This window comes from Ruditapes philippinarum, unplaced genomic scaffold (assembly GCF_026571515.1).
Source record: "Ruditapes philippinarum isolate M1 unplaced genomic scaffold, ASM2657151v2 ctg63_1_1_1_1, whole genome shotgun sequence".
In the NCBI taxonomy this organism is placed as follows: Eukaryota; Metazoa; Mollusca; class Bivalvia; order Venerida; family Veneridae; genus Ruditapes; species Ruditapes philippinarum.
Genome location: NW_026866221.1, coordinates 950,022 through 963,862, shown reverse-complemented (window position 1 = coordinate 963,862; position 13,841 = coordinate 950,022). Strand labels below are relative to the sequence as shown.

Below are 13,841 nucleotides of genomic sequence, written 5' to 3'. Positions count from 1 at the left end.
CGAGATTTGTAGAGCAATATATTTTTTAAAAAAACTGTCAACTAAATATTTCTAAAATAAAACCATGCAAATAAACTTCAATCATAATACATAATGCATGTGAGAATGTTAATTAGAATTGCTTCGTGTTATATCATAGTGGGCATATAGACAATAAAATATAAGTCATTTGTATTTTTATTTCTCTTGGATATGTCTCATTAAAAATATTTTTGGTTAAAATCATCAGCAATTAATGGTGTATTTTTTTAGATTTTTTTTCATTTACGTCACTTAAGCACTACAGTGTTTAGTTGTCCCTTTCAATTTCACACTTTATTCCATTTTCAACTGGTTTGCTTTCTTACAATTGTATAGAATTTCTTAAAGTATTGCATGTACATATGTAAACAAAATAAGTATCCGCTGGTTTATTTACTCGTCCGAAAGTTAGCACAGGTGATGCAGAATCTATTTTTAGAATTGTGTTATCTTCTGGTCGAAGGCTATTATAATCACTCATATCGTGACCTAGAAAACTATGTAAACAAAACACAAGAATCGGAAGTAGAACTGATATTATAACTTCCTTCAATAAAGATTACCATGAAAGACTACATGGTGGTAAAGTGTTGAAAAACTCCCTTGTTACATGCATTATTTATAATACTAACCATTGTTCTGTAGTCTAATTTATTAATAACTGCTGGATATTCAGCTAAACCCGCAATATGAGTCACGAAAAGAGTTCTTCTTTTATTAATGCGCGGGTTATTCTAAAGTCACGAAAACCTTTTGATCTGTTAATAAAAATGTTTTGTTTAATGGGGAAATATTTATTTCCTGCTTATAATTTCTATGAATTATTGAGCTTACTCCTTAATTATAGCATAATTTGCTGTCCTACTTTTTCGACAGCGGTAAATCGTTTCAGCAGTTTTTTGCATAATTGCGCAATAATACTACGGGGCTACAGCGTTTTTACCAATCAAATACGTTTATATTTTAACTTGGATAACTTAATTTGAAATTGAAAAGGCTAAATATGGAAGTTTTTAAGATATCCCGACGAAGTATGGGAGTTTCATAGGATCAAATTCATGTACTATTTCGTGGGCTGTTATTCGGTTGAGGACACATTGCGCGATTGTAGCCGACGAAATCCCATGTGTAGATGACATAGCTCTGAACGCGCCTGAGGGCGCGTCCGTCGCAAAAATGATATTCATTATAATCCGAAGCTTTATGGAAATAGCCGAACATTTTTCATTGGGTAAAAAAGATATTCATCCGCGAAATTTGTGATTGTAACCTCATATTTCTGTTGACTAATCTAAACTTTTAATGCACTGTAATTCGTTAAATGCCTTCATTAAAAATTATTCTTTCTTTTAAATTGCTGGTTTTTAAGCAGTTTTGAGTGAGAACTACTTTGCGTTGTTAGGACTGTGAGGAAATTTTGTGATAGACCGTGGATGTTAGCTATGTATTTACTGATCTTACGATCAGAAAATACAAAAATGAACGTTGTTGTGTCACTCTTTCTTTATACAATGTGCATTCATAAATATATTATGTAGATGCATCCTTAAAAGAAGTCAACTGAACAATATATGATGTCAATGTGTCTTTATATGATGTCGACCAATCAATATACGATGTGCATTTATGAATATATGATGTGGTAGAATCATTATATAGTCAACTTATCAATATATTATGTCAATCTTTCATTATACGATGTGCATCTATTATTATACGATGTGCATTTATTAATATATTATCAGGGCTGGGAATCAAAACTGCGTCGTATCCTACAAAATGTAAACAAACGCCGCCATCTTGGAACGAAAAAGGTATGTTTTTGTTTATAACTCTTTTTGTTGGAAATGGCTGAAAACCAGATATATGTATTAACACGCTCCACTATTTTCCGCTTCGTTCGGTATATGTTGTTTGTACAACTATTTTGTAAAACAAAAGTTATAGCGAACTTGCAACTCGAAGCGGGCCAGAATTGTTATGAAATTTTGTGGATACGACGCAGTTCATATTGCTTTATCCATCGTTTTTCCTTCAAATCAATTATATACTAATTTTAGAGTTTACCATAAACTTCAAAATATAATTTTGCATCATGTACTAATTTAAGATTTCATTAAAAAGAAATGTTTATTTTCCTAGAAAATATTAATATGTACGAAATGATACGACGCAGTTAAAAATAAAATATGATACGACGCAGTTGTATTTTTGGCATTATTTTCAACAGGGATAATTTTGGCAATATATGTCTATTTTACCGAATAATCACTTGTGCTAGATAAGATAACTAAGATCATTCGCAGTTAATAGCAATGTTCTGATGCTTTTGATTATTTGGAAAGCATTGTGGCAATTCCAATTTACATTGCAGAAGCTACTTTTCAGTTAAACATGAACATGTTACTTTATTTATCATAATATCTGAAATAATTTCTTATATTTTCCTGTATGTTCAATATTATCCCTATTTTTTTGCAAAAATATAGAAGTCTATGAACTTGAATCACAAAATTCATTTTGGCTAGCTACGCTCTTAGTAAACTGTGGATCTGCATGTTCTAGGTGATGACTGCTTTTTGTGGTTTTATTTCAAACTTTCACTCTACACTTTAGTTTACTGGGGGTAAAGACCTTAGGTGCGAATTTGTGCATAATTTCAGGCAAAATGTACACATGCAGAGAACCATTAGCTTACGAAAGAATCAGAAGTCCCTAGTGGTTTCAAATTCACAGCAGTTAAGTGCAAGTGATTTGAAGTCAGTAAACATAAACAGCTCGGCCTCGGTCGAACACAATTCTCTGATTTTTTTCCAACAAATTTGTTAACCATGGTCTTAAATGTCAGCCGTACAAGTAAGCAGTTTTTTAATAAACTTCTGACATGAAGTTTGAAGATTACAAGTATCTAAATTAATTATAAAGAGAATAACATTTGAATTTCTTGTTAAAATGAAATATTTCCTTTTTCACTTTTTTTTTCACTTTTTACTTTGATATTTCGTTTAAAAAAGAATGTGTCAGTGGCGTGAATAGCAGAGAATCTTTCAATGTAAACAGGGGGTAATACTCTTTGAAGACATTTTCCGGAAAAAAAAGTTTTATGTGACAGGCATTTCATTATCATATAAAAATCGCACTTTAGTATAAAGTATGTTAAGATGCCTTCTCTTTAGTCTGTGGAAAATTCAGTGCGATAATCTGAATCCCGGCTTTAATTTAATATAGGAAAACTTCTTCAACACTTTTTAAACATCATGTCGTGCAAATATCTGTATCAAATTTATCTGTGCAAAGCGTAAAATACCTTTGCAAAACGGACACCTTACAAAATAATTTTTTGTTTCATCTTTTGTAACCAAAATTAGAAAATTTAAAGTTTTTTAATGAAGAAGAATGACACTATAGTGCGAATCTAGAAAATACATTCCGTAGACCTGTTCTCATCGTCGATAAAGAAATGCAAAATACGACAAAATCAGCGGTAAGTTCCACGGCACTGAACATAAAAATGATTGCAGTACTTGCAAAAAATATATCGTAGCTTAACCATTTATAATATAATTTTAAAATAGTTCAGAATAAATGACCATTTTTCCTGATCATGTATTAAAAGAGGAATAATACTTTATTTCAAATACCGATTTAAGTTTCAAATAATAAAGCTCATCTGTTCTCATCGATTATTAAGAAAAATTAATTCAATAAAATCGGCGCATAAAAGACATAAATAATAACGGAATTGTCGCAGATTGTCGCAAATTGTTGTAAATTATACAAAGGAACCATGAAATTTGCGCATATGAAAAATGTACCCCAATTAGTTTTGAACTCATGGGAACAAGTTTATAGGCATACTAAGGCAGCACTTAAACACGTACGTTGTAATATGGCTGTGCGATCACGTGTTTCAATGTATTTGATACACCTTTTTCGGAATTTGTAGATGCTCATGACAGGTGCTAAAAATACGACCGAAAAATGAAGCCTTAATAGAATTTTCCATTTTCGTGTGAACACTGATTGACTTCTGCTCTCGACTTAAGTTATATTGGTCACTTGTGCGCATTCATAATGATAAAAAAATTCGCAAACAAGAAATGTTGTTGGACTTTTAGCATACTTGAACCAATATGCAGCCTGCAATGAAAATACAACTGCGTCGTATCATATTTTATTTTCAACTGCGTCGTATCATTTCGTATAAATTATTGTTTTCTTGGAAAATAAACATTTCTTTTTAATGAAATCTTAGTACATGATGCAAAATTATATTTTTAGTTTATGGTGAATTCCGAAATAGAATAAGTGATTTGAAGGAATACGATCGATAAAGCAATATGAACTGCGTCGTATCCACAAAATTTCATAACAATTCTGGCTCGCTTCGAGTTGCAAGTTCGCTATAACTTTTGTTATACAAAATAGTTGTACAAACAACATATACCGAACGAAGCGGAAAATAGTGGAGCGTGTTAATACATATATTTGGTTTTCCGTCATTTCCAACAAAAAGAGTTATAAACAAAAACATACTTTTTTCGTTCCAAGATGGCGGCGTTTGTTTACATTTTGTAGGATACGACGCAGTTTTGATTCCCAGCCCTGATTATGTGGTTGCATCATTATATACAGTCAACTTATCAATATATTATGTGAATCTTTCATTATACGATGTGCATCTATTGTTATACGACCGCTGCTTTATATGAAGTGCAAACATCATTATATGGTGTGCTTCTGTCATTATACTGATGGGGTTAAATTTACCGGGTTATATCTCACTATGCACCGTTCGTGGCAACAGCGGGAAAACTCAAAGTAAATTATATCATATAGTGGTAAGCTGACTCTATATAAAGACAATTCTACATAATGTAGTGTTGTTTTGACTCTATATAAGAATGATTCCACATAATATATTCGTAATTGCACATCATATAATGAAAGACTGGCATCATATAAGGACAAATTCACATCATATATTGTTAAGTTGACTCTATATAAGGATGGTTCCACATAATATATTCATTAATGCACATCGTATAATGAAAGACTGACATCATATTTATTGTAATATAAATCCGTGGTTAGACTGATTACAACAGGCATTGTTTTCTTTTGCACCATACTTTTAAAGAAACTTAATTACATATCTACTTACAAATATGTTTTATTTGAAGGAAGACTGTTCACTTTCTCTTTTATTAATAAAATGTTATTTTATTATACTTGAAAGTCGAAATCCAAAATACCAGTTAGATAAATGCATTGGTCTCAATAGATTAGTGAGTTGATTATTTATATATATTTTTTTCGAATTTCTTCAAATGTATAAACCCCACATGTAAATATCTCTCGTCAATCATCGTTTCTGGGGAAGAAAGAAAAGAAAAATAAATGCAGTAATTTCAGGACGAATAATGCGGTGTCCACATTTTACTATTGTTCAAGTTGTACGGTGCACGTGGAAACATGAAAATCATATATACAAAAAACAGGTTATAAAAATGGTGTAACTTGTTCAAACGATCATAATGTACATATCTTTATTGCATTTCGATGAGTCATATGAACTAAACGTACTAGAAAGTTTGACGTTGCGCGGAAAAGTTGTGGTAAACGCCTTATCACCGTGTATTTTGGCAGTAATTTTGATAATTTATTCGTTAGATTACATTAGAAAGTCTACAGCGTATGCACTACGGACTTTTCGTATTCTTCAAGTAAAATTCTGAAAATTATGTATAGAAAAGCTATTACAGTACTTTTCGTAAACATAACGAATTGAACGGGAAAAAAATGAAACGGATTGTAAAATCCATCACGGACTTTAATTGACATAATATAAATCCGTGAATCCATACTTGTCTTTCAGTGTCAGGCATAACGATAAAAACGAATTTAATTCCATTTTTAAATTAATAAAAAAGACTTTTATTACACCACTTCAGTAATTCAGTTAATATCTTTAATGATTTACTTCTTCATATTACTACTTAATTAGGATAAACATTGTTTTCTTTTTAAATTCCGTCGCGCCAAATAAAAATCTCCGTTGCGCAGACAAAATGTCCATTTCGCCGGCACACAATCCTTTACAACATCAACATTGCAGCTATTTGATTATTTGATATACGATTAAGGTTTTTATATCTTTCTTTTTTTTAAACATTGGTGTTAATTAATTTCATATATTAGTACATACGTTGTGCCGATTTTCCAAAATTATCTCCGTTGCGCCATGAAATTTCCATTTCGCCAGGCATATATAATCCTTCAGTGTAAACATATACAATTTATGAAACATTTTAAAACATGCTTACTTTATAGTATAGTGCTAAACAATCATTTTAGATGCTCAATTATAACATATTGACTTTAAAAAAAGGCGTTGTGTCGGTTTGTTCTAAACAATATCTCGCCATGAAATTTCCATTTCGCCAGGCATATAACCCTTCAGTGCAATTAAACATATACAATTTATGAAACATTTTAAAACATACTTACTAAATAGTGCCAAACAATCATTTTAGATGCTTAAATATAGCACATTGACTTTAAAAAAGGCGTTGTGCCGGTTTTTCTAAAAAAATATCTCCGTTGCGCCCGTTGCGTCCGTTGCGCCAAAAAATCTCCGTTGCGTATTTTAGTGGTACCCGTATTACCTTATTTTTCTCCATGGTGCATATATAATGTTCTCACTGGCCTCTCCTGCACCCTCTCGTGCATCAACACATAAATCGACGTACATACATTTTGTAATATTTAGTATTATTCGGTGAATAACTGGATTTCAAAATTTATCTGTTGGTAGATTAATATAACCTTAATGGACACGAATCAAGACATGTCGATCTGGGATCCGTACTCTCAGTGCCGGCAGTGCTTACTCATCGGTAGAAATCTTACTTGAATCAAAGCTACCGTGTGACTCCGATACCTAAATTGTCACGTGGGTTAAATTGGCCACCAAATTCCCCATTTACTTTCAAAAGTCTTAAGTACTTTAAGATATTGCATTTAACTTGATGGTAAAACCGATTTGAAAACCCCAGAAAAGAAATGTTATCTATCAAAAGTATAACTAAACTTAAGCAAAATACATCTTAATCACATGAATTCTCACAGTAAATAATATAATATATTTGTTTAATTTAAGGTGGGGCGAATCGTCCCCACCGCAAAGCGAATCGGTATGGGACGAATCGTTAAAAGGGTGAATTTATTGGTCACATGATCAAAATATGGCGGCGCCCTTAGGTTCGACACTGACAAAAATTGGAACACGGTTTTGTTGTCGGTTTCTTGATTTTAGGACACTAAACAGTGTAAAAGTTACTCAGATCGGAACTAATTTACACAATTATGCATTCAAGAACTATTTTCGTGAAAACATCAGGCAAAGAAAAGTTATTTTTGGAAGATATTTGTGTACTTTACACAGAGACAGAAAGTGTTGGAAATGTGGAACCCCAACCGATGAAGAAAAAGAGCTTTTCTTTTGTAATTGTGGTGTAGTACAGAGTGTTCCGTCAGATCTTACATATTTTAAAGTTATGAACTGTGAAGAGAAATTTGATATAGACATTAAAAGTCTTGCTTCTTTGTACAAAAATTTACAAAGCCGACTTCATCCAGACAAATTTGGTCAATGTTCAAAAGTAAGTATTTTTACTAATAGCCTATGCTGTTATTGAATTGATAACAATCGCCCCATAACAACTGGCACCAATTAAGTTATGATTTGCCCCAGATTAGTGACAATTCGGCCCACTTTAAAACAATAATTTAAAACTAGCTTAAGCCAGGTCTTCAGAGTAACCGTTTATATACTATGACATGACGTGAACGCTGAAGACAACCCCGTAGGGAAAGTCCACCAATAATCGTGCCAGGAATCTGACACGCTGGTATTCATTCATCGGACATGCCATGAAGTAAAGTGAAGCATACCTAGATAAAACTATATATAATCTGTTGATAAGCCAAGGATGGACAAATAAAAATCTTATACAGAACATAAACTACCTAATAGTTTCTGACAGGTAAAAATTTCGGCACTTGGCCGCCATTGTGCCAAAATGTTTGACCACGTGATTACGAGATTGACCTTTACGAACCCATGTGCTTCCAATATTTTTATAAATAACTTTTTTAAAGATACTGAAAAAGGTGATTTACTGACTTAATAATTGTATTCAATAAAATCATATTTAAGTACTAATAAATTAATGAAAATAAATAAAAACATTATCTTGAATAAAAATATCGAAATCATGTCAACAAAGATGTTCTATATAGTACACGACTCTATTCTAATCGGTTCCCGTGAATGACGTCATACGAGGTCTTGCGTGGCACCTAAATGTCATGGCCGACTGTAGTTGGCGTAAATGATGTTTTACTGTTAAATAGGCAATTTTAATGACGGTATTGATATTTTGATACTTTAATCATTTTATTACATTGTTATTCATAGGGTGAGAATAAGCCTCAGAGTCAGACCAGGACTTAATGGGCTGAGTGCCTGTTTCATTGCATTTTTGATAAAACTTTGCAAGAATGACTATTGGGGAAGGCAGTAATTAAAATTGTTTAAATTTGCTGAACAGACAGAACTATAATATTTTTCTCTGTCAGTTGTACTGGCATAAGCAATTTATGCCTTTTGGAAAATGTAAATAAAAATTGTGATGTTTCTTTATCCTAATGCCTGTATTATGTTTAATTTTCAGGAGGAGCAAGCATTAGCAGAATATCAGTCTGCTTTTGTCAACAAGGCGTATAATACACTTCTGAAACCCCTTTCAAGAGGACAGTACTTACTGGAGATACATGGTGACCCAATAGAAGAAGCTAACAGTGCTGTAGATCCGAATTTCCTAATGGAGGTAATGGAGATTAATGAAGACATTTCAGAAGCTGTAGGAAATGATAAAGCTTTAAACCAGCTTGATGATATAAACAATGCAAGAATGGAAAAATGTATTGAAAATGTGTCAAGTGCCTTTGCTGCCAATGATATTCCTAAAGCAAAAGAATTTTTGATTAAATTAAAATATTTTTCTAACATTGACGGAAAAATTAAAGAAATATACAGAAGAAATATGGATCAATAAATCTGAATCTCTGCTTGGTACATGAATATCTAGATCTTACTCTTTTCCAAGCATACAAAATTTTGTTTAGTGCATTTGTTAATTAATTATTCAACTAATTATCAAATTTTGTTTCCTAAATCCATTATACATGTATATTAATGTGGCTTGTAACTTTTAAATTAAATACTCTCCTATCTTCATTGAAATTGAAAAAGAGACTTTTATTTAAAACAGGTAAACAGTTAGCAAGTACATATGTGTGCATTGTATATTTATTAGAATTAATAAAGTGTTACTATGATAATCAAGACTCTGTCACAAAAACATTATTTTACTTTCCAGTCATCTTTAAGTGTCAATTATATGAAATTTCACAATTAACCATCATTGTCAGATGGACTTTCTCCAGCTTCCATTTATGAAACAGTCCATATTTATCATGACAATTTGAACAGATGTGTAGGATGGCAATAGGCTTATCATTTTCCATTCTAGCTACTAGAATAGTAGCATAATTTCTTTCTTTAGTCAACAGTATTATTTTACCTAGTATACTGCAGTTACTTGTATTTGAAACTGCTTTAGAAATTATAAGAAGCATTTTTTCATTCTCAGTCATTGCTACAGTGATTGCTATATTTAAAACTAATAATATTATACTGAAAATATTAGAGAGAAACCAAGTCATACAGGATTGAATTTTGTTATGTAGAGGAACATTGTGTATCATGTTTGTACAAATTATACTACTGAGTCAAAACTGACCAAATTCAGCACTGAATAGTGTAAACCTTTAAGAAAATAATTTTGTTAAGAACCCACTTCACATCATTTTGGTATGTACATGTAGCATAATGTAATAGTTCTATACAAATAATTTCAAATTTTTGCCATGCAGTCAATAAATGGCCACACTCTGGGTTCAAAAGTTTAATTCTTTCATTTGTCCATCAGACACTTCAGGCCAAGACACTACATTTCTATACAAGTAAAATGTTGATACAATGCAGCATTGTCCTCTAACTAGTTTGTTTATCCCCTTCCACGTAGCCAAGAATAGCCAAAGGGGGATTATAAGAATGGCCTCCGTCTGTCAGACTGCCGCTCTCACGGGACATAATGTGGCTAGAGGAACAATAGGTAACTGATGTAATTCATTCCAATAATGCTTTTATGTGGCTCTTTTCTTTTGTGTGGCTAAAAAGAACAATAGAGAAAACAATAGAGTAGCCACATCATTACTGTCACGTTAGAACGTCCGTCCGTCTGTCCGTACGTAACACTTTCGTGTCCGCTCCATAACTTTTACACCGCTGAAAAGTTTTTGAAATAACTTGGCACAAGTGATCACCATAATGAGGCGATGTGCAGAGCACAAGAATTGGGTTGCTACCCCCAAGGTCAAGGTCACACTTAAAGGTCAAATGTTAAAAAGTCTTCATTTCATAATAAAATGTCTACATTTCGTGTCCACTCCATAAATTTTTTAACCGCTGAACATTTTTTAAATAACTTGGCACAAGTGATCACCATAATGAGATGATGTGCATAGGGCAAGAATTGGGTTGCTACCCCCAAGGTCAAGGTCAAACTAAAAGGTCAAACATTAAAAGTCTTCATTTCATAATAAAATCTCTACATTTCGTGTCCACTTAATAACTTTAATTGCTGAACATTTTTGGAAATATTTTGGCACTTGGATCACCATATAGAGACGACATGCAGAGCACAAGAAATAGGTTGCTATCCAAAAGGTCAAGGTCACACTTTAAGGTCAGATGTGAAAAAGTCTACATTTCGTGTCCGCTCCAGAACTTTTTAACCACTGAAATTTTTAAAAAATAACTTGGCACAATTGATCACCATCATACAAACATGTGCAGAGCGCAATAATTGCGTTGCTTCCCCCAAGGTCAAGGTCACACTAAAAGGTCAAATGTATAAAAGTCTATATTTCATGTTCCCTCCATAACTTTTAAATACCCCCAGGGTCAAGGTTATATGTTCTCTATAACTTTTTAACTTTATGGAAGATTTTAGAATAATCACCATTGTGAGACTATGTGCTTATGATATGCAGGGTACAACATCAAGGTCATGGTTGGTAAAAGGTCAAGAAGTACACATTCATGTTCACTGCGGAAGGGGATTTAGCTGTCCTTCAGACTGCCTTGTTAAAATAATTTTATTTGAGTCAAAGTTGACCCCAATTGTTTTATTACCTGACAATGAATAAAGACTGGAACTTGGAAAGAGGGCAGCTACTGTGTCTTGATGACTGATTTTGTATCTTATTGGACTCATCAGATTTATCTTTTTTATTTCCCCCTGAAAGAAAAGGTGGCTAGTCTCTGTCAGTCTGTCCTTGACCAGCCATAAATTCTTCCCATATTTTTGTGTGAAGTATTGTGTATTTGAGATATGACCATGGATTCATAGATCTTATTCTAAAGGAGTGCAGTGCACAAGAAAAATAACTCTTAATAATAAAATCTTTTATAATTTTTTGAGTTATTGCCATTTGTTATTTCTCATGCTTAATTTTTGTGCATGCATAACTAGAAAATTGTTTGAGATATCAACTTAAAACTTTATAGGTGGATATATCTCATTGTTCAAATTGTTGGGAAATGCACAGTACAAGAACAATAACTCTACCATTAATTTCATAATTTTCGTGTAATTGCCTTTTGTAATTTTTCATGATACTGTTTTGTTCAGACAATTCCTCAAAACAGTATTTGAGATATCAACATGAAACTTCATTGGTGGATAGATTTCAATGTGGAGAATGCAGTACATAAGACGGGTTACTCTACCCTTCTTGTTCATAATTTTAGCTCCACTTTTTGAAGTTAAATTGTGGAGCTATTGTCATGACCCTTTGGTTGGCCTTGGCAACCTTGTTGATTACCTTTTTTTTAAGGTCCATTTTCTCAGACACTATAAAAGGTTTTTTATTGTCATGAAATGACATCATTTCAAAAGGGCAGATAAGCTTAAAATTGTCCTTTGCAAAGTTGTTTCGATTTTTCAACTTAGATTTTCAGCCCAGGTTAACCTTTTTGTCTATTTTCTCAGAGACTATTAAAAGATTTTCACCTCAAACTTGAAATACATGACTGTTCCCTCTCAAAATATAAAACCATTTCAGAAGGGCAGATAATCCTAAATTCATTTTTGCAAAGTAATACCCCTTTAGTCGTTTTTGAATTTGAATTTCTTGGTCAACTTTTTGTTAAGGTACATTTTTACATCAAAGGTACTCACTTTAAACTTAGAGAACCAGTTCACTATCAAATTTGAAATGAATTTGTAGGGGTAGATAGTCCTGAAAGTCTCTTTTTTTATTATTCCCCCTTGTTTGACTTAAAATATTTGTCTTTTTCTCAAAAACTGTTGAAGGTATTCACTTCAATGTTGACTGTTATGGGCAGGTAAATCTGATAAGTATGTTTTCAGAGTTATGCCACCGCTATGTTGCTTTTATTTTACTATCCAGCACTGAGAAAAAGTGGAACGCCCTGTCTAGGGACAAGTCTTGTTTTAACTATAGCCCTTTAACTCAAAATATGTGTGAGATATCATTGAGGAATACAAAAGATAACTCTACACTTCATAATTTGAGAGTTATTGCTCACAAAGCAGGACTTATTTAAAAATAGGTTTTTCATCATTTTGGAATGAACATAAGTTATATCATAGATGTCTTCCCTTGTTTTCTGTGTAATATAACCATCATGTATTTCTTTATTTTACACACATGTAATATAACTTTGTCCAAATAAAATTGAAAACAGATTGTTTTGGTTCAATTTGTTATGTGATAAAAAGAATCCCATATTCGTTGCCATTTGATATACATCTTAATGAAACTCCCAGATGCTGGCTAAATAACATTTTCCTGATCTTGTTAAATAATATGAAGATATTATACATTGTCGAGTATAATACTGATTTATATTGGATGAATATGCATCTGTCAAACCTATATTTAACAACCATTTTTTGGTTGACTTTAATTTTTTTTTAGAAAAATATTGTTACAGGCATGCAGCCATTCCCGTTGCCCTACTTGTTTCCTACCACAAACTTTAACCTTGATCATAACTTTTTAAGTTCTCATACTTGGCCACAACAAGACCCTCAAGTAGACCAGAAAAAACTTGACCTTCATTCAAAAAAGACCTTTACCTTCAAGGTTAAATGTCTAAATATTGCTTGTTTTTTGCAGGTCTTTGCTATTAGTGACATAACTTTGTTATTTTTGAATGGATTGTCTTCAAATTTGAACATAATAATCTTTTAGACCTTCAAGTTAACCAGACACACTGTGACCTTTACTCATAAATGACCTTAAGCTTGACCTTGAAGGACAAATTATTGAAATTTTCATATTCTTTGCTGTAACTGACTATAACTTTGTTATTAATGAATGGATTGACTTCATATTAAGACACAACATCTTTTAGAATAAGACCTTCATGTACATCAAACTCAAATTGACCTTGGCTTTTTTATGACATTGACCTTGAAGGTTAAATGATTGAATTTTCACTGATTTTTGCTATATTGGACTGAAGCTTGGTTATTAATAAATGGATTATCTTTATACTTTGACAAAACTATGGAAAGGATTCATACTTGGACAAAACAACAAGTGTAACTAGACAGACCTATAATGTGAAAAAAGGAAAAACTTATCTACTTTCGTCA

General features: G+C 32.3%; 1 protein-coding gene across 1 annotated transcript; it reads left to right on the top strand.

Moving 5' to 3' along the window:
* The first annotated feature begins 7,231 nt into the window (after positions 1-7,231).
* On the top strand, positions 7,232-12,927 carry LOC132731790 (iron-sulfur cluster co-chaperone protein HscB-like). The gene is made up of 2 exons (XM_060718048.1): positions 7,232-7,685; positions 8,760-12,927. Exons 1-2 carry the CDS (start codon positions 7,269-7,271, stop codon positions 9,141-9,143), a joined length of 801 nt encoding a protein of 266 aa, XP_060574031.1. The 5' UTR covers positions 7,232-7,268; the 3' UTR covers positions 9,144-12,927.
* The last annotated feature ends 914 nt before the right edge of the window (positions 12,928-13,841 follow it).

Excerpts from the sequence above, each read along its gene's own strand:
- LOC132731790 (XM_060718048.1), top strand. The coding sequence starts at position 7,269 with ATGGCGGCGCCCTTAGGTTCGACACTGACAAAAATTGGAACACGGTTT. Across the intron at positions 7,686-8,759 it reads AATTTGGTCAATGTTCAAAA|GAGGAGCAAGCATTAGCAGA; the intron begins GTAAGTATTTTT and ends TTTAATTTTCAG.